Below are 24200 nucleotides of genomic sequence, written 5' to 3'. Positions count from 1 at the left end.
AAAAAAATACATACTTTTGTACTTTGTTAAAACATAACTTAAAAAATTGTAATTTCAAATCTTCCATATAGTTAATCCTTAATTGTAAAAACTGTGACATAGTCAAGAGTCTTTGCCTTTCCATAAATACAGACATAGATTTCATTTTAAAAGACACTGAAATAGCAATCATAAATTACAATATACCTGATTTGGTGAGCAAACAGGAAAATCTTCAACAGGCGGAATTAAACCCTGAGCAATCAACTGTCCATAAGAGGGAGGAGCTTCTCTTCTTAACAATTCTGCTTCCACTCTTGACAACTGTGTTTCAAATGATCTTTGGAGTACACAAGGATAAAAAGGGTTAAGAAAAACAGGAGACAAACCTGAACAATAATAATTTTCTATCATCAGTATAAGGCAAGCTGAATCTTAGTACACTGGATCATTTTTAAAGCTTGGTCATTCAATCACATTTATTGAATATATTTACTATCTCTAGACTGAGAATACAAACAAGAAGTATAGTCTGTTGTTGTGCGGTTAGTGGGGTCTGCACTGCTAAGTTTTTAACTTTTTTTTTTTTTTTGGAGAGGTTTTTGCTACAGGGCACGTGCGCTCGTCAGACAGACAGACAGAGAGAGACAGAGAGACAGAAAGCGAGAAATCACCCCCCAGGAGGGATGGCCACGCCGCAATCCCTTCTCCTCCATTCTCCTCTCGGGATCTTGGGCGGGCACGCATGCACACGCGCCTGGTGTGAGTTTAAGCCACCAGGTCCGGGACTCGAACTGCGGTCAACTACGTGGGAGTCCAGTGACATAGCCATTACGCTAACTGCTGGTCCTGAACTGCTAAATTCTGATAAACTGAATAATGCCTGTAAAAGGTAAAGGGAGAAATAAAAATACTATATTTTTAAACTCCCCAGTCTATAAGGAGGGGAGATTTGAAAGTGCTCAGAAGATAATTTATGCAAGTCCAGCACATTTATTTTTTAGATAAGAGTGAAATGAGTCATCGATACACTTTCTGAAACAGCTGGTTCTTGAACTCAAGATCCCTGACTGTTCACTGAGCTCTTCCGTTGCAATGTGGTAAACATTCTGGCCATTCATACACGTCCAAAGAAAAGCAGCAGTAGTGGTTATTAGGATGTGTGCCATCTATTATCTTCACTGTCTAGTACATGAAGTTTTCTGCTAAGTTTGTATTACAGTTGTAACTCTCCCTGAAACTGAAGGTTATCATCTCCACAGCAGGCTTCTAGACTTCTGTGCCATGAACTTCTCCTGGGTCGTATTTATCTCATACTCTACTGAAAACTCCAGTCTCTGAAGGTCACCCTTTAATGGTTAGTCATTTCTTACTAATCTGAGAACTCTGAAGCAGGCTGTTAGTGAACTCCAGAATACGCCACTAGTATGTGGCAGTCATCTTGCCCATTAGTCCTTCATAGGTATCTTAGGCTCCAGATAAATGGAACCATGTGATTACTCTGAGCAATGCTGACATTCCTACATCTAGTATATAATTTCCCATGGCTTTGTTTCTGTTTTTTTTAAAGTAGAGTACCATTTCCCTATCTTCATTCCACTCATACACTTCAAATGGCTCTTCTCCAATTAAAACCTTTCCCTATGTTTGCAACAGATCAGGTATTTTTTTTTTTACTTTCATACACTTTGTTGTATAGCTCTTACAGCACTTAAAATTTTTATTATTTTACCCCACGTACCAGTTCCTTCCTCCTAACTATAAACTGATTGAGATTTCAGGCCTTACCTTATTCACTTCTCAATTCACATTATAGTGCTTTGAACATAGTAGGTTCTCAAACAGCTGGAACTACTGAGTCAGTATTTATAAAAATACAGGTTAAAAACTACAACTGTGAATGTTAGTTTACAAAATCCTATATAAAACAGATTAATCTGCAAACTAAATATAGATTGTTTTTTCTTACCTTATAACTCAAGTCCGTTTACCCTTTTGAGTCTTGGGGTTGTCACACTTAATTTTATACATAAACAGTATTTATCCATCTTTAAACTAATATATAACAAAAATACACGCTAATCACTTAAAGTGCTTGTTTCAAGTATTTGGGCCATGTTTTTATTAGCAAGTTTTGTCTTGATACTGACCTTCGTTCAAACATTCTCAGAGAATAAAGCTTACAAGTACATCCCAGTGCAATGACGAGCAACAGGCCACAGATAAGGCTCCCTATGACGGCTGCAGTTATGACTCTAGTAGGCACAATCACCGGGCAATTTTCTTCATCGCTGCCATCGCCACAGTCATCCTGAGAATCACACACCCAGCTTTCAAACACACAACGATTGTTTTTGCAATGAAAATTTCCTGGCTGGCAAAAAAAGCAGTTTTTTTCATCTGAGCCATTTGGGCAATGATTCTGATAGTTGCAGCGATCAGAACGAGGGTAACAGACACCATTTCTGGAACATGGAAATTCTTCCTTTTGGCACATGGTACAGTTGATCTCATCCCTTCCATTTGGGCAATGCCAATACCCATCGCAACGCTGTTGCTCAGTATAACACCCCCAGTTACCTCCACAGGGTATTTCCCATGGCAGACAGAAGCCATCTACTTGGTAAGTAGCATTAAATCCCCTTGCAGCATTCACCTTATCGGCACAAAAATGTACCCTTATCTGTCCGGAAGAAGAAACAACTGTAAGAGGTGCATGAGAATCGAAAGCAGTTAACACGCGCAAAAGCTTGTGGGGGTTCTCCTCTAATCCATCATATATTTTGACGTAATCACCATAACCAGTACCATCAAGCTTAAAGTCAGTGAAGCGTAAGATGACTTTGCGGTGATCACCAGTGTCTATTAACCAGGTGCAATTGCTTCCGGGAGGATAAAAGTCTGGATAATTAGGAGAGTTAAAAGTACCATAAAAATATTTCAGCCATTGCCCACAAGTGGGCACATCACAGTCTATTTCATCTCCTAGGTCGAGGCAGTCAATGTTCCCATCGCATTTTAGAGATTCGGGAAGGCAAGTGTAAACTTTGGTGAAACGGGATAGACACTGGAACTGGTTGTAAGCACAGGGCTGAAAGGCAGCAGCTGTGGGAGGACTAGCTTCTTTGCCACAGATCTCCTCATCAGAACTATCACCACATTCATCCATGTTATTACACTTCCAGGCTTCTGGTATACACTTTCCATTCCCACAACGAAACTGATCACAAGCACATTTGGGTTCCTCAGATTTCCCTAGGAGGATATGGGTAGAAGGGAGATGGAGACAGAAAAAGAAAAAAATCATACTCTTCAAAAATATATATAACAGCAAGTGGTACTTTTGTAACAATTAATAAGCCCAAGTAATAAAGTTTTATTTTTTAAAATCTTATTTTAAAAAATAGGTTAAGTTCTAATAAGCAAGTAGTTTTGGCACACTAATTACTCGATAATTCAATTTCAGAAATGCTTATATGCTTCATAAAGATCTGTGCATTTTGATTTACAGAGAATGGACCAATTCTTTTTTATCAGAGCTATTTTACTACAGAACATTTAATGAAATGGTGTCAGATACATGAGCCAATAAGATGAACTGCTTAAGAATTGTAAATAACTTATTGTATAAACATCATTAAAACAATAATAGATACTACTTAATGAAAAATTCATCAAGCATTACTTTTTAAAATACATTTTTTCATATTTTTCTCTAGTTCTTGTCTCTCTAAGCAAACACACAATATTTTGCTAGGTACATCACTGAATTTTGCAAGCCTGATAGGTACACTCAAATTTTTGCATATACTTTTATATTATTTTATACTGTTTATAATATTCCTTATAACCATAAAGTGATATTTCCATTTTACAATTTTTATTGTGTTAACAGAACTACAAAATATTGCATAAATCTGATCTAAAGGTATAAATGTATTCATAAGAAAAAAAAAGCCCAGCTGTGGTGGCACTGGCAGTAGGGCACTGTTGCATGATGCTGGAACCCATGTAGAAGGTTCTGGGTTTGCATCTTGGGTCTTCATGAATGTGGGCTCACCCATGACCCTGGATGACGATAGAGCTAGAAGAGGATCACAGAGTGAGGATCCGGTTGAGGGTGTCTGTCTCTCTCGCTCATCTTAATAAAAGAAAATATGCATTTTTAAATAAAAAAGGGCTAGCCAGTGGCATGGTGATTAAGGTTGCTAGATTTGACATGGTGTAGTTTGAATCCTGGACCTACTTGCTTGGAAAATAAGCCGTGTATGTGTATGTGTGCTCAAAATCCCAAAAGGAGAGATAGAGAAGGAATTATAGCATGACTCTCTCCTATGGGAGTACTTTCTCACTTTCCTTCTCTCTCCCTGTGTCTCTCTTTGGTGAGTTGCATGTTCCCTTGGGCAAATTATAAAAATAAAAGAAAGTAAGATAAAATAAAAGAGGAAAGGGGAGGAGAAAACTGAGGTGCCTGTAGAATTCCAACAATTTTAGCATCCAAACCCAATGTAAAACATGGTAGGAAAAGACAATCAGACATTAGATTCGTATAGTCCCCCAAACTGACAGTGCTGGATCAATACTTACTCCTCTACTAGTCACTTAGTTATGATAAACGGGTGGCAGAAAATGTGCTTCAGAGCAAAATAAATATCACAAAGGCTACATTTTTAAGAAAAAAATAGATAAAAAAGTAGCATATATTTGCTAAGAAGACTATTAATTTCAAAAGATGTAATAATTTTTAGCAATAAAGTATACACCAGGGTTCTCCACATATTCTGAAATAACTTCCAAGATGTGGGTTAACACTTGAAAGTAAATCTATTTACGATGTTTAAACACGAAATTTACCTCAGTTTATAAATATAAAACTAATATTTTATTAGGATTATACAAAAGAGACCCAGCTCGAGGGCATTTGAACTTTTAGTTTCTAAATCTCAATTTCAGCTGCCCTAAGGGGCCTAGTCATAATTAAATAGACATTGTTTAAAGGGTTAGCTCTGGGGGCCAGCAGGTGGCATGGTGAAGGCACTACAGCCTGAGTCCCGGACCTGGCGGCTTTCTTTCTTACTTTCTTGCTTTCTCTCTCTCTCACCCTGTCCCTCTCTGGTCAAATTTAAAGAAAGAAAGAAAAGAAGAGAGGGAGAGAGAGAGAAAGTTAAATAAAAATAATTCTTTAAAAAAAGAAAAGATTAGCTCTGAGTGAGCAGTAATACCACAAAACTCGGTTCAGTACCTTCTTATTTAAAAACACACCTGAGAAATATGCCAGCCTGAAACCTTTCTTAGAGATGCTGTCATCCGAATGAAACCTGATCCAGACGTGGTCTTGTGAAGAGATATATGGAGGTGGGATGGTGGACCCACAAGCTCTGTAACTTTCAATATTTTTGTATGTTTCAATCGTCAACCAGTCCAAACTGCATCTTCTGGATCCCTGAATATCAAAATCCTGAAAACTACCAAAAACCAAAAACGTTAGCAAAATCTACTTTAAAAGGTAATTTTGGAATATACAATGTATCATAAGTGAGACTCCACACAGACACTGATTCTCCTGGCTTCCCAAACACATGATCACCTCATCAGCAAATCATACTGAGCTGTTGTTACTTTCCACTGGGTTTTGTGGAGTCTCCCATATACCTGCACAGTTCATGGGTCAGCTAAGGATTTCAGAAGAATTTAGATGCAGATGTAAGGGCTTCCCACTTTGTAGCTTTCTCCTTTCCAGAACGTGCCTTTTCAATTTCCGGCTACTCTGGCATCCTCCCCTCGACCCTCGAACACCTCCAGCTGACAAGGGTACAGCAATCTGCTTCAGCGTGGGTCATTCCATGCTGCATGAACTGGTGAGAATCTTTAGGGAGCTGGCAGGAGACAAGCATAAGCCACCCCGTATGGTTCCATCTTTCAAGGGTGAAATTCCCTCGTTTCTGTTAACTTCTGGTTACTCCTCAGTGACTTTTGTATTTTATCCTAAGTTGATAACTGATGTTTATGAGAGGGCTACCCCATAAAAACTAAGGAATTCCTTCATATATTTTTAGTTCACTAAAATGTTTAAGAGTCATGAAGACAGGATCCTAATCCAGAAGAAAAAAAGCAGTAAATATCTGTCCATGTATATACCCTATTGGATTTGGTCTGCTAGTATTTCATAAAGGATTTCAAAAATACATTTATAAGCAGAATTGGTTTTCTGTATTTATGCTCCATGACAGTTTATAATAAACTTTACTATCTAGAAGCAATATCCAAGATATATAATAAAAACAAATAAAAGCACTGCCAGTCCAGCTCCACGGGCAGTGGTAACACACTGCTCAGGAGATGCCAAGTCATACATGGAGACCGCAGTGTGCAAACACACAGGGTGTACTTGTTGAGTGCGTGCCTGAGATCCAGACAGATGGCAGGAAGGGGACAGAGGCATGACCAGGCCTGTGAGGGGTGCTCCCCGGGCCAGGTGCACACGCATATGCTGTATCGTGAATACAAGAAAAAAGAAAGCACAGCTGACATGCCTGTGCCTGTGCTTTAGAATACAGATTGAGGGCAGGGATTTTTTCAATTCATGGGTTTGACTTAATCAGTGCTTTGTAAACTTTTTCAGGTCAGTTTTGACAATTTATCTTGATAGTAACATTTATTACTATAAAACTATACACAGTACTTTCATATAAAGATTTTTTTATACCTTGAAATTGCTTAAAATAGACTACTAGCAAGTAAGAAAAGTTTTACCTCTTCCTTTTCATTTTTATATCACTGAATTCCATCTACTGCATTGTGTCAACTAGTATAAGAAGTGAAAGCACACACCTTTGTCTTGTTCCTTGGGGTTATAATTCACTTTGACAGTAAGTTTTGCTTTCCAAAAAAAAAATATTTTTAAGAGAGATTTTTGCTATAGGGCACATGCATTCACCAGAGAGGCAGAGAGACAGCAATTGAGAAATCTCCATGCAGGAGTCATGACCACGCCTCAATCCCTTCTCCTCCAGTCTCCTCTCAGGATTTTGGGCACACATACACATATGCCTGGCATGAGTTCAAGCTGTCGGGTCTGGGACTTGAACCGTGGCTGACTATGTGGAAGATCAGTGACATAACCATCTGCTAGCCATCTGCTGGTCCCCATTTTTCAAAAAAATTTTAATAGAGATCTAACAAATTAAGAAAATTTCTTTTTTATACACGTGGTAAAACTTGCTTATAGGGGCCAGCAGAAGGCATAGAGGTTATGTTGTTGAATTCCCACATGGCCAAAATTCAAGTCCTAAACCTAGTAGTTTGAAAATCACATGGGGTGGATGTGAGTCCAAAATTCCAGAAGAATGGAGAAGGGATTGAAGCATGGCCATTCCCCTTGGGCGGGGGGTGGGGGGGCAGAGGGGTACTTCTCATTTTCTCTCTCAATGTCTCTGTCTCTCTCTCTCTCTCCAGTGAGCACAAATGCCCTAAGGCAGAAAACTCTTAAAAAGAAAAACCAAATCACTTACTTATAAACTGTCTAGGCCTGGCGTCTTATTTTGAAGGATAATTCCGTTTCTTTTATAGCTATTAATTTAATCAGTTTTCTGGTTCTGGAATCAATCTTAAGAATATAATTTTTCTGGAAAATTATTCATTTCATACAGTTATATGAAAGTATTAAAATAGAATTGTTTATAATATTCTCTTGTAACTTTTAAAATCCCTATTAGCACAGATACTTTTGCTCGTTTTTATTTGTATCTTTTCTCTTTAGCCTTCCCTTAAGCTTTACATATTTTTCCCTTTTCAGAAAAAGTTTGTTTTATTGAATTTTATTGTTTATTTTCCCAAAATCATCTTTTTTACTGTAAAATATATCCTGTAATTTTTTTCCATGTTCATGTGTTAAATGTTGAGGTTATTTACTTTCCTTACTACTTTTTAAATCAGTGTATTAAAGCTCTAAATTTTTCTCTAAGTACTCTTTCAGTGTGCTCTAACAGTTTTAATATGTAATACTTTTGCTATGGTTATCTTATTTTTAAGGTTTGTTTATTTACTTCTGAGAGAGCAAGACGAGAGAGAGAGACAGACAGACAGACAGACAGACAGGAGGGAGAGAAGAGGGGGAGGGGGGAAGAAGAAAGAGGGAGAGAAGTCCTCTTGCCACAATCCTCAACTCAGCCCTGCAGCCAGACAGGATCCCGGGCATGCCTGATAGGCTGAGGCAGACTTGGGAGGCGAACCTGGCGCCTTCTCACAAGGTTTTCAGCATCACGTAGCAGTCCCCTTGCTGCCTATGCCACCATAGGCCGGGCCTCGCTGTGGTTATTTAAGAAAATATTTAGCTCTACTGTGATTTCCTCTTTAATGCATAAATTATTTATAAATTTGTTTCCAAACAGACAGGTTTTATTTTTTTCTCTTTAATTGTATTGCAGCTAAGAAAACTCAATCTGAATGATACAGGATCTGTGTGTTAAAAATCTACCACTATGATTGTGGGTAAGTCACATTTGCTTGGTAATTCTCCACATATTTGCTTTGCATATATATTAGGCTATGTTACTATGTACATGACATTTACTAAAATTATATCTTCCTGGTAGATTATCTCATTTGTCACTAATATTTTGTGCCTTAAGATTCATTATATCTGATGCTAATCTTCCTCTACTAGCTTTCTTTTGATTGGCATCTCCAAAATACATTTTTTTTTCTAGTCTTCCTTTTTAGACTTTCTGTATTAGTTTTAAATATGAACCTTCTATGACAGGATCATAAAAGCCAATCAACCAATTAATCTGATGTGATAATCCATTTTTAAAAAGTGTGAGTTAATCCACTTGTGTTTTATGTATTATGCTCTATTTGGGGGAGAATTCTTATTTTCAACCATTCCTGTCATTGTTTGAATTAATAATTTTTAAATTTTTTTATTTTAAAAGACAGGGTTTCCCTGTCACCAGCTTCCTCCCTCAGGCTCCGTGAGTTGCTGGGATTAGAGGCACATGCCGCTCTAGCCAGTCTTTGGTCAGACTGGGAATCAAACCTGGGCCTCCCATGTAGTCCCAGCTTGTGAAGCACAGCATCTCAGCAGCACACATCATTGTGGCTGGGCCTAAAACTTTTTTTTTTAACAAGTTTCCTTTGCTTAATTAGATACTCAAAAAGTTTAATTCAAATACTGGGCCTAAGGTTCTAGTGGTTAAGTGAGCTGGATCCCACATGACTGAGAGTGTGGCTCAAATCCTGGCCAGTGGGGGGGGTGTGGTCTTGCCAGAATCCCTTGTCTTCCATTTTCCTACCCGGTCAGGATTTGGGGCACATGTGCACATGTGCCCAGTGCGCCTTTCAAGCTGCTGGGGTCAGATTTAAACCTTGGTGGGCCATGTGATATAGATCCCCTAGCTATGGAACTGGCCTGAGTTTCAGTTTGTACACTCTCAATTTTTCAAACTGGTTAGAAACAACTTACAGCTTCATTTTCACTAACTTCTAACACTGAGCATTCCCCTCACTTGTAATATAAATAACAAACCATGACAGTATTTACAGTACCTGTCACTCTGTCACTAGTAGGAATCAGAGACATTTTCATATTACATTTCAACTTTTACAGATATCTAAAAATATTACTTACATTCAAAACCACTTCGAAATTGTTATTAGGACCATCACTTGGATCTTTCGATGTGCTATTAAATATAATTATATACTTTTTTTTTGGGGGGGAGAGGTTTTTGCCATAGGGCGCGTGCGCTCGCCAGACAGACAGAGAGAGACAGAGAGACAGAAAGCGAGAAATCATCTCCCAGGGGGGATGGCCACGCCGCAATCCCTTCTCCTCCATTTTCCTCTCGGGATCTTGGGCACGCACGCACATGCGCCCGGCGTGAGTTTTAAGCCACTGGGTCTGGGACGCGAACCGCGGTCGACTACGTGGGAGTCCAGCAACATAGCCATTACGCTAACTGCTGGTCCCTATAATTATATACATTATAAATATATTTTTTAATGCCTGATAGCTATACTTCAATGTACCTGGTTTCCTTTATAGATGCTTTGTATTTTACAAATTTAAAAACATTATTCTGAAACAAATCCATAGGTTTCACCAGACTACCAAGTGTCCATGGTATAAAAAAGATTAAGAACCTCTAACATAGTAAATTTTACAGTGTCTAGAGTAAGTTTGTGATCCAACTTGATTTTGTTAGTTGGTTTTCTTAGCATTAAATTCTTTCATATTGTAGAATGTTGAGTGGTGGGCTTATTTTGTGGAAAGTGCTTTGATAATCTTTTCTTTTGTATTCCCCTACATGGGTATCTAAAGAGATTTTTGCTATAGGGCATGTGCGCTTGCTGAAGAGAGAGAGAGAGAAAGTGAGGGGAATGGCCATTCCACAATCCCTTCTTCTCCATTCTCCTTTCAGAATTTTGGGCACACATGCACACACAACTGACATGAGTTTCAAGCCTTCGGGCCTGGGACTCAAACCATGATTAGCCATGTGGGAGTCCAGCACCCTAACCACTACGCCACCTGCTGGCCCTCCAGGACCAGTCTTAAATGATGGTTCAGAATACTACAGATCCTGTCACCATGTCAGTAGCTAGCTTGGTTGTCCATATTTGTCCTTCCATCTCTCTAAGCTCTCTGCAATATGTAAGTTCAGGCAATGATTAATGGAAGTTTTTTTTCAGTTTGCTTTCTTGAGCAAAATAGCCTGACCCCACTCCTTGGCTTCAAGGAGAATACTAAGATCCAATCTGCTATATCCTATAGATAAGGGGACTTTTGTTGATTTTGGTGGGTTTCAAGGGAGAAGTAAAAATGTCTTTATATCTATATTTCCAGCCAGTTTTATACACAGAACACTCAACATTGTTCATATTTGTACTTTTATTTTCCTTCTGCCCCAATTTCTTTAAAAGTTATGTTTCTAATTCTATTTTACTAAGAATTTTGTTTTAAATGTAGAAATACTGATTTTTTTTAACCAAAATGCTTTAAAGTATCTATCTACTCTAGATTATCATATACTTTCTCTTTTGACTTGTTATTATAATGTGGCAATTAAAATTTCCCAATACAAACTCATTGTTATGTCTAAATGAGCTGCATTCGATTATGGCACATGATTCTTTTGAATCATTTAAGATTGTGTATCAATAATCACATGTGTAACTTGTCTTCTATCTTTGTGTGTATACATACACACACACACACACACACACACACACACACATATATGTCACTTTTATTTATTTTTTTAGCCACCAAAGGGTATGTGCACCCACCAAAGACAAAACACCCCCAATGGGGCGTGGTCACACACACAAGTCCTATGAAGATCTGGGAACACACATGCAAATAAGCCTGGCATCTTCCACATTTGCCAGGGCCAGGATATCAACCACAGTCAGCCATGTGAGATCTGGCTCTATGCACAGTGCTTAACTGCTGTGCTATGGGGCCGGCCCATGTGTTATCTTTTGAAAGTTTTAGTATTACCATCATGATGACTTAGACATTTATTAAATTCACCTTCTAGTCTGTATAAATGTAAATTCATTAACTCCTTCTAGAATTTAAAAAATAGCCCTTCAGATGTAGGGCTCACCTCCAATTTTATTCTGGACTTCAGTACTATGATTGGTTTTTTTGTGTATCTTACTTTTGAAATCTTAAGGATCCAACACTTGATCAAAACCAGATGGCGGTATTCTATGTAATCTCTTCTGTGCTGGCAAGAAATTTCCAAGTTTTACGTAACTATGCTGATATGCTGCTAGTATAATTTCAAGGTTAAGAGATAAAAATCTCTATTTTATTCGTATGTTGGAACACCCAATAGAGGGTGAAAATATCATTTTGTAAACATAGTTATACTTAATCACATTACAAGTAACATAAAATAGGCTTATTGTTCAGATTCCAATACTGGTCCTGCTATGGGATGGTAACCTTAATGGTGCATCCTAACAATCAGTCAGGCAAGAGAATCATACTTTTCTTAGAGTGAAACAGCTTTTATGTGTGCCAAGCTCCACAGTTCCAGAAGATGTAGCCTGGGGCAGAAGGGACTAAAAGGAAAACAAACCATATGGCCCCTATTTATAGTTTTGAAGAAAAAAGGAGGACAGACAACAGTTATGCTTTTCGAGAGAGACTGGTTCTCTCATTAGTTAATGAATACTAAAAGGAGGATGGAAAGAGATGAGAAAGTAGGCTAAATTCACAAGCCTTATTTTAAAAATATAAAATGAAAAGATTTGAGTCTGTGACCTGAAAAATCCCCTTTAAATCTAAAATTCTATTATTCCTACCCATAAAAATGTTACACATGAAAGGATGTCAAAGGTGCCTTTGGGCTGTGGCAGAATGCTGTCTCTAACATAGGAATGGGATTCTTATTTGTGTTTCAGTTCCATAAGCAGTTCTTTGTTCCCGCACACTATTCCCCTCCCCTCCATTTAGGTAAATATTGTTTTCTAAAAGCCTTGATATAATTTTCTTGAGCAAGCAAAATGTAGTTCTACTGAATATTTTCACCGTAATATTTTATCCCTCGTTTTTCTCTGCAAGTAATTCACTGAATCTTCTTAATATTAACCTTCCTTATTTGTATCATATTATTTATTCTGAGAATCTTAAACTTATGATTATTTCTCCTAGGAATGCCTTTCACTTTGTATTTTTAACAAATGTACTTGTTTCAAAGCTAAAAGAAAAAACATGAAAAATATCTTTTTAGATATAGTATTTATCATCAGCTTATTTCAAATTTTGCACATGCATACATACTAATAAAAAGACATGCACCTATAATTATGCTTTACTCATTTAGGTGGAGGACTCTATTAATGAGACTAAGGTTATGGGCTACATCTCCAAGTCAGTTAGTGAATTTTATTAACTGTTCCACTGCCAAAGCTTATTCTTGATCTAATAAACTATTTTACAAGTTTTAATAGTTTTACCTTTTCTTTTTTTGGGGAGAGATTTTTGCTATAGGGCGTGTGCGCTCGTCAGACAGACAGAGAGAGACATGGAGACAGAAAGCGAGAAATCACCCCCCAGGGGGGATGGTCACGCCACAATCCCTTCTCCTCCATTCTCCTCTCGGGATCTTGGGCACGTACACACATGTGCCCGGTGTGAGTTTTAGGTCACCGGGTCCGGTACGTGAACCATGGTCAACCACGTGGGAGTCCAGCGACATAGCCATTATGCTAACTGCTGGTTCCCAGTTTTACCTTTTCTTAAAAATAAGTGTGAAAGAATACAGACGACCCACTGCAAATCCATTAGCAACATTAAAAACATGTGGTGGATGGGCCATTATTCTTACTTTTAAGATACTGATAACCATAATCTATTATATCTTCTGAAAAATACCGTTTTTATATTACTGCATGCTATGTAATAATACTTGGAAACTGAATTTATACTATAATAAAATTTTATATAATAATAGAGAAAAATATCATAATTACCTTATAGTAATGATTTCCCCTGGGTTTGCCCTTATGAACCAGCTACAGTTGATTTTGGCAGGATATTCAGAAGGCCAGCCCGGGCTTGTGATTATACCGCTTGGTGCTCGAATTTGTTCTGGAGTCTCCCCACAAGCTGGAAGATAGCCAAAGTAACCTTAGCTAATTATTATATTTAAAAACATAGCACTAAGTAAATCGGTATTTACTTTTAAAAAACTTCAGACATATTGTTATCAGCCTTCAAAAGCTTCTTCTATTCTAATGAGCTATTTTTGTTTCTTCCTTTTTAGGCAAAGTACCTTATCCTAATTTACTACATATTTCGGGCAGGTAAGGAAGTTTTCACCTGGATCACTGAGTAAGCATTTGAATCAGGATTGTAAGCTTTAACCACAGAAAGCCGCGCACATATGCATGCATCCATCCACCCATCAATCTATTAGTTCCTTAATCCATCTATCTTTAAAAAAAAAAAACTTCCGGCAATTTACTTTATTAAAAACTACCTAAACATGACTGTGTTTAAATCCTTAAGAGCAGCACGTTACTTCTAAGATACTTTAAACACAATAATAAGATGTTGGACTGTAATTTTTAAGAAGTTAAATGGTTGGGTAAAGACTGCAAAACATTAAAAGTTACTGCAAAGTATTTCCTCAATGTATGCCATTAATACTTATAAACTTTATAAGGTCACAAATAACTCCTACATTATTTAAATATAAAATCTTCAAAGAGTTATCAGAAAATCAGTATGTGACAGATATCACCAGAAAAAAAACCCCACAAGTACACAGTAATTTGAAATTAATACCAACATTTTCTTGGATTCTTCTCTTTGCATTATTTTGAACTCGTACTATAATATAGTTAACACCTGACCTACCCAGAATTCAGCTGATAATCTGACTAGTTATTCTCCTCCAAGTAGAAAAAATATCCCTGGGCAGGGCTAGCAGATGGCATGGTGGTTAAGGCACTGGACTTCCACATGGCTAACTGAAGTTCGAGTCACAGACCCAGTGGCTAAAAAAAAAAAATCACAGTGTATGTGCGTGTGTGCCCTCAAAGTTCTGAGAAGAAAGTGGAAGGGAAGGGAGAATGGCATGGCCTTCTCTGAGGATGTGATTTCTCACTTTCCCACTCTCTCTCTCTAGACAGTGCACATGCCCTATGGCACCCATTTCCTGAAGAAAACATGTAATCAAGGGACCAGCAGTTAGTGTAATGGCTATGTCGCTGGACTCCCATGTAGCCAACCGTGGTTTGAGTCCTGGACCTGGTGGCTTGAACTCACGCCGGGTGCATGTGCACGAATGCCCAAGATCCCAAGAGGAGAATGGAGGAGAAGGGATTGTGGCGTGGCCATCCTCCCGGGGGGCGATTTCTCACTTTCTATCTCTCTGTCTCTGTCTGTCTGGCGAGTGCACGCGCCCTATAGCAAACACCTCTCCAAAAAAAAAAAAAAAAGTTATTATTAACTAAGTGTCAAAGGAGGCATCTTGGGGCTGGCAGGTGGCATGGTGGTTAAGGGCGCTGGACTCCCACATGGCCGACCAGGGTTGAGTCCTGAACCTGGAGGCTTGCTTTCTCACTCCCCACCATCCCCCGCGCTTGCATTCGCTCTCTCTCTTTCCCCCTCTCTGATCAAATTGAAATGAATAAAGTTAAAAAAAAAAGAAAACATGTAATCAAAATTTCAAAAGTATATTCTACTGCATAAAAAAAAGCTCATGCCTAAAATACCCTGGAATTAGGGTGCATCTACCAAAGGGGGTCGTGTGTTGAATTATTTTCAGAACATGGAGATTCATGGGATAATACACACATACACAATACATGGAGCCACAGCACTTATCTCATTGACTAGGCATATCAAATCTTTTTTTCTTTTCATCGTTGTGTCATGAAGTTCTGTTAAGAGTAAATTTCCGGCAGTCAACAGTGGAGCATTGATAATGCTACTGGACCCAAACTGAAAGGTCCTCCATTTGTGTCCTAGGCAGCCACTCATGTGCATGCCCATGATCTGGGTTGGCTGACACTGGGTAGGTCACAGTGTGATGCCCTGTCTGGGGTGTCTCCTCCTTTCTCTCTCTCAGAAGAAAGAAAGAGAATAAATATGATTACTTAAAATATTCTAAAAATAATTTACTTTAAAAAAGTAAATTTCTCATAAAACATCTTAATTTTAATGAACAACATTTCATAAAAAGACTAAATTTATCCAAATGTAATTCAATTTTAAGGTCCTACTAAATAAAATACAGTCAGTTTTGCTTCTACTCTGCTCTGAACTATCATCACGGTAATTTAATAAAATGATACTCTAAGTCACTTACAAGACCTTTTTTTATTCTCTCTTGCAAAAGCATTCTGGAGTTCTTATGTTCAGAAAGATGTAAATAAATAGTCACACTAATCATTACCCCCGTCCCCAAAGATAGAAAATTATTCATTTTCATTAAAAAAAAAATCCTTTACTTACAAAGAATACTACAATTTTGAGTTAAATTATATTTAACTTGGAATTAGAATACCATTCTGACATATAAACACTCAAATGCTTGTTAGTTGATTTAACAGCAGTGAGATACAGCAGAAAACTTGATGAGATCAATTTATGACCAAGTAGAAATTGTTAGCCTTTACATAAATAAATAGACTAATTATAGGAAAAAAGTAGAAAGTATTTCATTAGGCTTCATCTTATCAGGCTTTAAGAAAAATTTTCCGAATACATGAGAAACCCATAGGTGGTGCTCTTATACCAAAAACTAAAATTATATTCTGGTATGATAATAAAAAAATACATGCTGTGAATATTTTATCTTCATACAACTTTATAAGAAATACCACCTATAAATAAGAATACTTATTTCAGGATTCAGTACTTTACATTTCTAAGCCAATATGTACTTTTGTAACATTATTTAAAAATATTAATGACTATAATAAGAAACAAAACTGTGGCAACTTAAAGTTTCTCTCTGAATTGATTATGAATACATACACTGACTTGGTTTTGCACATTTGCAACATGACTGAATTTGGCATTTTGTTTCAGATCCAGCTAGTTGTTTTTAACAACACAGTAGTGCATGTACAATAAATACACTCTAGTATAACTACAACTTATTCCCTCTATAACTAAGAAAGGATAAGTTCACATACTAAAAGAAACCATTAAAAAGTATTTCCCCACCTCCTGTTTGGGTTAAGAGTTTGCCTGCATATGCTGGCAATTTGGCATCAAGATGTAGATGCCGTCTGTTCTAACTGCTACTATTGATTTTGCCATCGTGTCAACTACTAAGCCTTTTTGGGTCTTAGTTTCCTCATGTGTTTATAAAAATGTTGTTATTTGAGTATGTCTTCCAGCCCTCAATCACGCACCTCTTCCCCTCATCATCCTGGTGTATTTCCACTATATTTCTGATAGCTCATCAGGATGTACTGATTAATTTTTCATTTTCTCACTCTGCATTTCTTTCCTCTTTGACCCACTAAAATAGACTTCCAATTTTCACTTTATCACCACAGAAATCACGCTAGCAGGCAAAGGCCACCACTGACCTCACTGGCAAATCCAATGGACCCTCAGTCCCCAGGTACCTGACCCTTCTGGAGCACGTGACACTGGCTCTCTCTTCCTCTTGACCCTGTACTATGTTGGCTGTGCTGATATCACCTCTTTCATTCTCTTTCCAGCTCTGACTGCTCTGAGTGAGTTCTCTACTAGCAAATTCTCCTTCCTCAGACTACTTTATAATTTAATATGTACTGGATACCATTATGCTCTGGAAAGTCCTGGGACACATACAAAACCTTTTAGAAAATAAATCCCTTTTTTGTTTTAAACTATAATATTTGTATAACTTTGCTGGTCTGAACCACATCTTTCTAGATTTTTGACTATACTTGCAATTTACAGTCCATCAAATCTGACCACCTTTACCTGTGTTCATTCTATCCATGCCTTTGAAGTACTTATACATAATTATTTTAGCTACGGTCTAGTTGATTCTTAAATAACAATTAGTTTATATGTAATTGGCAAATAGAGTAATCTTGTCAGTATAATGCAAAACTGTATACAATCCTATTCCAGCATGCTAATGATCTGAAATGACCAGAGGTAAGTTTTCTCAGTTTAAGAATAATTATAAAAAACATACAGAAGTGCCTTCCTTTCTTGCAAGAAGTGATTACTTTATTGGCTTAAGAATTTGCCCAGCTTTCATCTACATTAAGCTATTTTGGAAAGTATAAATATAATAGTATTTTGTCTGGAATTGTAAAAAACCCTGTATCACAGAGGGAGACATGAAGACATTGCCCCACTATGAAAACAAACAAAATGTCCTAATTGATGATGGATATGCTTGAGTTATGTTTTCAGTTTTTATTTAATTGGTGTCCACTAGAAGAAAATGTCTTTAAGAGAGAAGCATGATACCAGACATATATGGGTGCGCTAATATGTGAATCGGTAGTCTATTGTTATAGTTATACTTACAAATTAATGTGGTAGGAAGTATTCTGTACCAACACTGCTTTTCTCATAAGCCCTGTTATTTTAGTGTGTGATTCTGCAAAATGTGAGTTTTTCTGAAGCACTATATGGCACTATGGCAAAAATAACTGTATTTTAGTCTTTGTTTATTTTGTTTCCTTAATATATATATCTTAATTACCAGTATTAACTTTCTGTTATTGGAACACAAACATATAACAAACACATCTATTTAATTTGCTTTGGTGAGTATCCTTAAATAACAAAAAAATATTCAAGTATTTTGGATAATGATGATATACATCACTACTTTTTATAAATTTCTCCACTCCTCTTCAATACAGTACTGGAAGTCCTTGCCAATGCAATCAGACAAGAGAGTAAACTAAAAGGCATTCAAATAGGGAAAGAACAAGTAAAATTATCTCTATTTGCAGATGACATGATTATGTATATAGAAAACCCAAAAGAATCTGAAGAAAAAAAAAAACACCTCCTGGAAGTGATAAATGAATATAGTTAAGTGGCAGGATGTTAGAGAACAGAAATGCCATGCTTCTAGAACACCATGGGTCTATGGACTCTGAGTAAATAAGTGAATGCATGCTCAGGGAATGTGGTCTTCCTCCTTGCAAACAACAGGAAGCTATTAGATGGGTTTGTGATCTGATAAATGTGTTTTCCAAATTCCAAGGTCCTGGCCAGTCTCTAGCATTATTCAGACATAATCCTTTAACTGATACCAACCTGTTCAGGAAATTCTCATTTTTCTGATTCTCTAAACATCACCTTTCTCTAAAAAATAACTTTCCTGGGACCAGTAGTTGGCGTAATGGCTATGTAGCTGGACTCGCATGTAGTCAATCGCGGTTTAGGTCCAGTCCTGGACCTGGTGGCTTAAACTCACACCAGGCACATGTGTATGCATGCCCAAGGTCCCGAGAGAATGGAGGAGAAGGGATTGCAGCATGGCCATTCCCCTTGGGGGTGATTTCTTGCTTTCTGTCTCTCTTTCTGGCAGGCGCATGTGCCCTATAACAAAAACAAAACAAAACAAAACAAGAAAAACCCCAAAACCTCTAAAAACAAAACAAAACAAAACTTTTCTTTCTCCTTTGCCCTAATAAATACAGAGGACCAGACAGACTTAGTGGATACATATCTGACATGTCCTCTTCCTCTAGACTCAGATCTCTGTCTCAAGTAGTGATTCCCTGCACACTTCAAGTAACTCTGCCAGTCAGAAGAGTCACAGCAAGATACAAAATCAACATACAAAAATCTATAGCATTTCTATACACCAACAATAGGCAGGTTCAGGTAGAATTAAAGAAAGGAATCCCATGTACAATAACCACAAAAGTGTAAGATACTTAGGAATAAACTTAACCAAAGAAAGTCAAAGACGTGATGAGGAAAACTATGAAAAACAAAAACAAAATAAAGGAAAATGGCACAAAAAATGGAAAGAACTGTAAGAATTAATATAATCAAAATGGCAATTTTACTCAAATTAATCTACATATGTATGTAATCCCAATCAAATTACTAGGGACATTCTTCATAGACTTAGAAAAAACAATCGTAGAATTTGTGTGGAATCATAAAAGATCTTATAGTGCCAAAACAATACTGTGGAGTGGAAGAGTGGAATAGGAGGCACCTCACTTCTTGCCCCCATTTTATATTACAAAGCTGTGATAATCAAAACAGCATGGTACTCGCACAAAAGTAGGCATGTAGACCAATGGAACAGAACAGAGACCCCAGAAATAAACCCCAAAACATATAGCCAACTGATTTTTGACAGAGTACAAGACAATCCAGTGGGAAAAAGAAAATCTCTTTTCTTTTCTTGGTGCTGGAAAAACTGGGTATCCCCCTTCAGAAAGATGAAACTGGACCCTTATCTCTCACCATTAATGAAAACCAACTCCAGATGGGTCAAAGATCTAAACCTAAGGCCTCAAACCATAAAATTACTGGTGGAAATTCTTGGAGACATTGAAGTAGACTTCTTAAATAAGACCCCCAAAGCAGAGACAATAATCCTGAAAATAGACAGGTGGGATTAAATCAGGTTAAAAAGCCCTGTACAGCAAAAGAAACAATAATTAGAGTGAACTGACAACCATTGGAATGGAAAAATGTATTTGTAAACTATGCCTTAAATAAGGGACTGATAACCAGAATATACAAGGAGCTCAAGCAGTTCACCTAAAAAAAAAAAAAAAATCAACCCAATTAAAAGATGGGGGACTGGCAGGTGATGTGGTGTCTAAGGGTACTGGACTCTCACATGGCTGACCACGGTTCAAGTCCTGGACCTGGTGGCTTGCTTCCTCCCCCCACCCCCACATCCACCTCTAGTCAAATTAAAATAACAAAGTTAAATAAATAATTCTCAAAAAAAAGGGGGGGGGAACAGAAGTTAGTGTAATGGCTATGTCACTGGACTCCCATGTAGTTGACCGTGGTTCGAGTCCCAGACCCGGTGGCTTAAAACTCACATCGGGCACATGTGTGTACGTGCCCAAGATCCCAAGAGGTGAAGAGAATAGAGAAGGGATTGAGGCGTGCCCATCCCCCTGGGGGGTGATTTCTTGCTTTCTGTCTTTGTCTGTTTGGCGAGCACATGCGCCCTATAGCAAAAAACAAAAACAAAAACAAAACAAAAACAAAAAAACACTTTCCAGGGAAAAAAAGATGGGCAAATGAGCCAAACGGACAACTCTCTAAGGAAGACATATGAACAGCCCAAAAAGATGAAAAAATGCTTAACATCCCTCATCATAAGGGAGATGCAAATCAAAACCACAATGAGATATCACCTAACTCCAGTCAGAATGGCAAAGATTTAAAAAAATAATGGTAAGTGCTAGTAAGGCTGTGGTGAAAAATATGGAGATTTCTCAAAGACCTACAAACAGAACTCCCATGTGATCCAGCAATTCCACTTCTGGGTATCTACCCAAAGGATAGGAATGCACTCAGTTGGAAGAACACTTGCCCATCCATGTTTACTGTGGTATTATTCACAATAGTTAAGACAGAACCAACCCAAATGTCCATGAACAGATGAATGGATTGAAAAAGTGTGGCACATATATACTGTGGAATACTACTTAGCCTTAAAAAATGAGATGGTAGCATTTAATAGAAAGTGGACAAATACGGACAGTTTACTGTTAAGCAAAGCAAGCCAAGACTATAAAAGAGAGACACTGTATGTCCTTAATATATACCAAATGTCTTCACTCTGGCAGGAACTGAAATACTGGACTGTATAAAGGTATAGAGAGCAACAGTGGATACCAGAGATAGTGTGGGAGGCAGGTGTGAACTGGCATAGAGGGAAGGAATCAAAGGGAAAAAGAAAAGAAGCAAGACATTCAAGAAACAGAAAATGGAAAATTATCTGTTGAAGATAGTATATATGGTAATATCTTTGAGTCAATATACACTGTATTGTGGACAGGAAAATTCATTCTGTATGCTGTAATAATATAGCAATTGATTGTAGAATTAAATACATAAGTAAATTTCCCATAACCTCAGAAATACAAATCCCAAACTAAGGGACTCTAAATATTCATTCAAAAGACAGCAGCTTTTAACTAGGACAGCATCCTCTCTATAAGTAAATACAATGATTAGTCCCCAAAGCCTATTTAATCCATGGTGGATCTAGTGTACAGGATATCTGAAATGAAAAATAAAAGAGTGACATTATCACAATGCTAATGGTTAGGCTACATTAAAAGGCTAAACAAAATATGTACTGTTTTCGATTTATCACATATGCTGTTCTTAAAAAATGGAGGAGCCTGCCGGTGCTTTGTAGCTAGGGTGCAGTTTGAGTCCCAGATCTGGCAGCTGGAAAAACATGCCAGACACATGTATGTACATGTTTAGAATCCTGGAAGGAAGGAGAAGTGGAGGAGAATGGATGCGCATGGCCATTCCCTGGGGGGGGGGGGGGGGTTTTTCTTCCCTCTTTTGATCTCATCTTGTTTCTCTCTAGTGAATGCACACACCCTTTTGCAAAGTTTAAAAAGAAGAGTGGGGTAAAAAAAGGAGAATTAACCGAAGAATGAATCATCAGAGATACTCTCATATAGTTCTTAATAAGAGACACCAATATTACGGGTGGAATATCCCTATCCCAAAAATCCAAAATGCTCCAAAAATCTGAAACTTTCTGAGGTTTGACATGAGACCACATGTGAAAAACCCCACACTTGACCTCAAGTGATGGGTCATAATAAAAACGATGCAATATAAGAACACTGAAAGGCCAGCTGTGGTGGCACAACAGTAACGCAATGCTCCAAGGTACCGAGGCCATATGGGAATGTCCTGGGTTGGCAGGCCAAGGTCCCCTTATACGTGGTAGGCACATAAGTGTCCATGGTCCTGGCTGGCTGAGGGTGAGGGCAGGATTGAGGCATGAGTCTTGCTTTGTCTTCCTGTTGTCTTCTTTCATGGAAAAAATAAACTTAAAAAAAAAAATTGAAAGATCACTTATGCTGTAAGTGTATATGAAATATAAACATATTTCATGTTTAGAATTGTTTTCTAGCTCTAAGATATCTCCTTTTGTATATGCAAATATTCCAAAAAACAAAAACAAAAAATCTGGGTCAGCCAGTAGTATGGTGGTTAAGGCAGCTAGATACCAGATGGTCAACTGTACAGTTCAAGTCCCAGACAGGGAATTAAGAAACTCAGTGGGTATATGTGTATAAATGCCTCAAATCCCAAAAGGAGTATGAATGAGAAGAGATTGTGGTGCAGTAACCTGCTCTGGGGGGTGGAGTGGGGGCTGCTTTCTCAGTTTCCCTTTCTTTGTCTCTCTTCAGTGAGCAGATATATTCCAAAGCAAAATTTTTAAAAAAATCTAAAACAATTCTCGTTCGAACCATTAAGAATGAAGGGTACTCAACCTATACTTCCCTGGTTTAAAATACAAGGATATCACTGTACAGATTAGAAATGGGGCAAAACTATCAGTAACTGATGGAAAAACACTCCAGATGTCATGTTATTCTGTTACTATTTCAGTAATCCCACAGAAAAGCACAGAGATGTAGTTTCAAAACTGTACTGATGCATCATAATATACCATTGGCTTATCTTTAAACAAATAATTTAAACAAACTGGAAGAGTTCAAAAATCTCTATTAAGGGCATGTATGGGTGAGGAGAGGATCACTTTAAAATACTGTAAACTGTCCTTGATTTGAGATTTGAGATTTGAGATTCTGTGATTTTAAAGCCTGGGGGTGGGTGGGGGGGGAAGAATTAAACAGCCACAGAAATTTATAATTAGATCTGAACTACTAGTAAAACAAAATGTACAATTTCTTATTCCACAGACTGAAAACCAGATTTCTTTTCCAAACTGAGAAGGGTTGACAAAAAGTAGTTGAAACTAAAAGTGACATGAATTCTTTGTGCCTTTCGTTTCACTACAGCACAAAACTGAAACACAAGTGAAAATCAGCCATGTTCACTGACCCCCTAATTTCATGAGACATTTACGAAGGGCACAAAAAAAAAAAAAAAGAGAATTCATACTCCCGTAGAAATGAGAGTTCCGTAACAATGATGTACGCTCATTAAATGAAGCCAGGAAGCATGAACAGTTATGACAGCAGATAGGACAGCATGGTACTAAGTGATATAATGTGTACACAAAGTAATTTTAAACGAAGTGTTAAAGTTAAAAATGTGTTATTATTAAACAGAATCATACGCCCACCACAAACTTAAGAATAGAACAGGGAGAGTTATATTTGACTGTGAATAAAGGTTTTCCTTGACAGAACACAAGTAGAACCAGAATAAAAAAAGCACATTCTAAACTAGTCATTAAGAAGAAATGAATGACCCAATTCCACAGACACTAGTCAAGCCAAAGCAGCCTTGCTATGAAAGGAAGTAATGTGATTTCAAACTCTTTGTGAAGATTACTTTGCAGTCCTATACCCCGTGAGAAAACAGTGAGGTAAAGAGATTAGTTTAAAGAGCAAATATAGAAGCTTCTCCTTCTGTAAATTTTACTTGGCGAAAGTTTCATTACGGAGCAAAAGCATTCTTACTCATCCTACTCACAGGTGAAGAATAGCATTTACATGTAACAGTGGTCTCTATCATTTGGCCATCTCATTTTTCAGAGTACAGAATGTCTTCTAAGTAGTATCGATTTCAC

The 24200-nt window shown here is 37.6% G+C and overlaps 1 protein-coding gene and 1 long non-coding RNA gene across 4 annotated transcripts in view; one reads left to right on the top strand and one right to left on the bottom strand.

Moving 5' to 3' along the window:
* Positions 1-24200, bottom strand: part of LRP12 (LDL receptor related protein 12) — a 79724-nt gene that overhangs the window by 6763 nt on the left and 48761 nt on the right. For all 3 annotated transcript variants that reach the window (XM_006145566.2, XM_006145567.2, XM_006145568.2), the window contains 4 exons: positions 13468-13603; positions 5242-5444; positions 2130-3234; positions 187-319 (listed from right to left, as the gene is read on the bottom strand). In XM_006145566.2, the coding sequence (XP_006145628.1) occupies positions 187-319; positions 2130-3234; positions 5242-5444; positions 13468-13603 (1577 nt within the window). The remainder of the gene's footprint in view (positions 1-186; positions 320-2129; positions 3235-5241; positions 5445-13467; positions 13604-24200) is intronic.
* LOC114007321 (uncharacterized) overlaps positions 8405-24200 on the top strand; it is a 37817-nt gene continuing 22021 nt past the window's right edge. Inside the window, exons 1-2 of the long non-coding RNA XR_003548940.1 lie at positions 8405-8469; positions 13761-13800. This is a non-coding gene — a long non-coding RNA (uncharacterized LOC114007321). The remainder of the gene's footprint in view (positions 8470-13760; positions 13801-24200) is intronic.

Source organism: Tupaia chinensis, unplaced genomic scaffold, assembly GCF_000334495.1.
Source record: "Tupaia chinensis unplaced genomic scaffold, TupChi_1.0 Scaffold000154_1, whole genome shotgun sequence".
NCBI lineage: Eukaryota > Metazoa > Chordata > Mammalia > Scandentia > Tupaiidae > Tupaia > Tupaia belangeri.
Note: the sequence above shows the minus strand (reverse complement) of the source record. Positions and strands in the feature narration are given on the sequence as shown.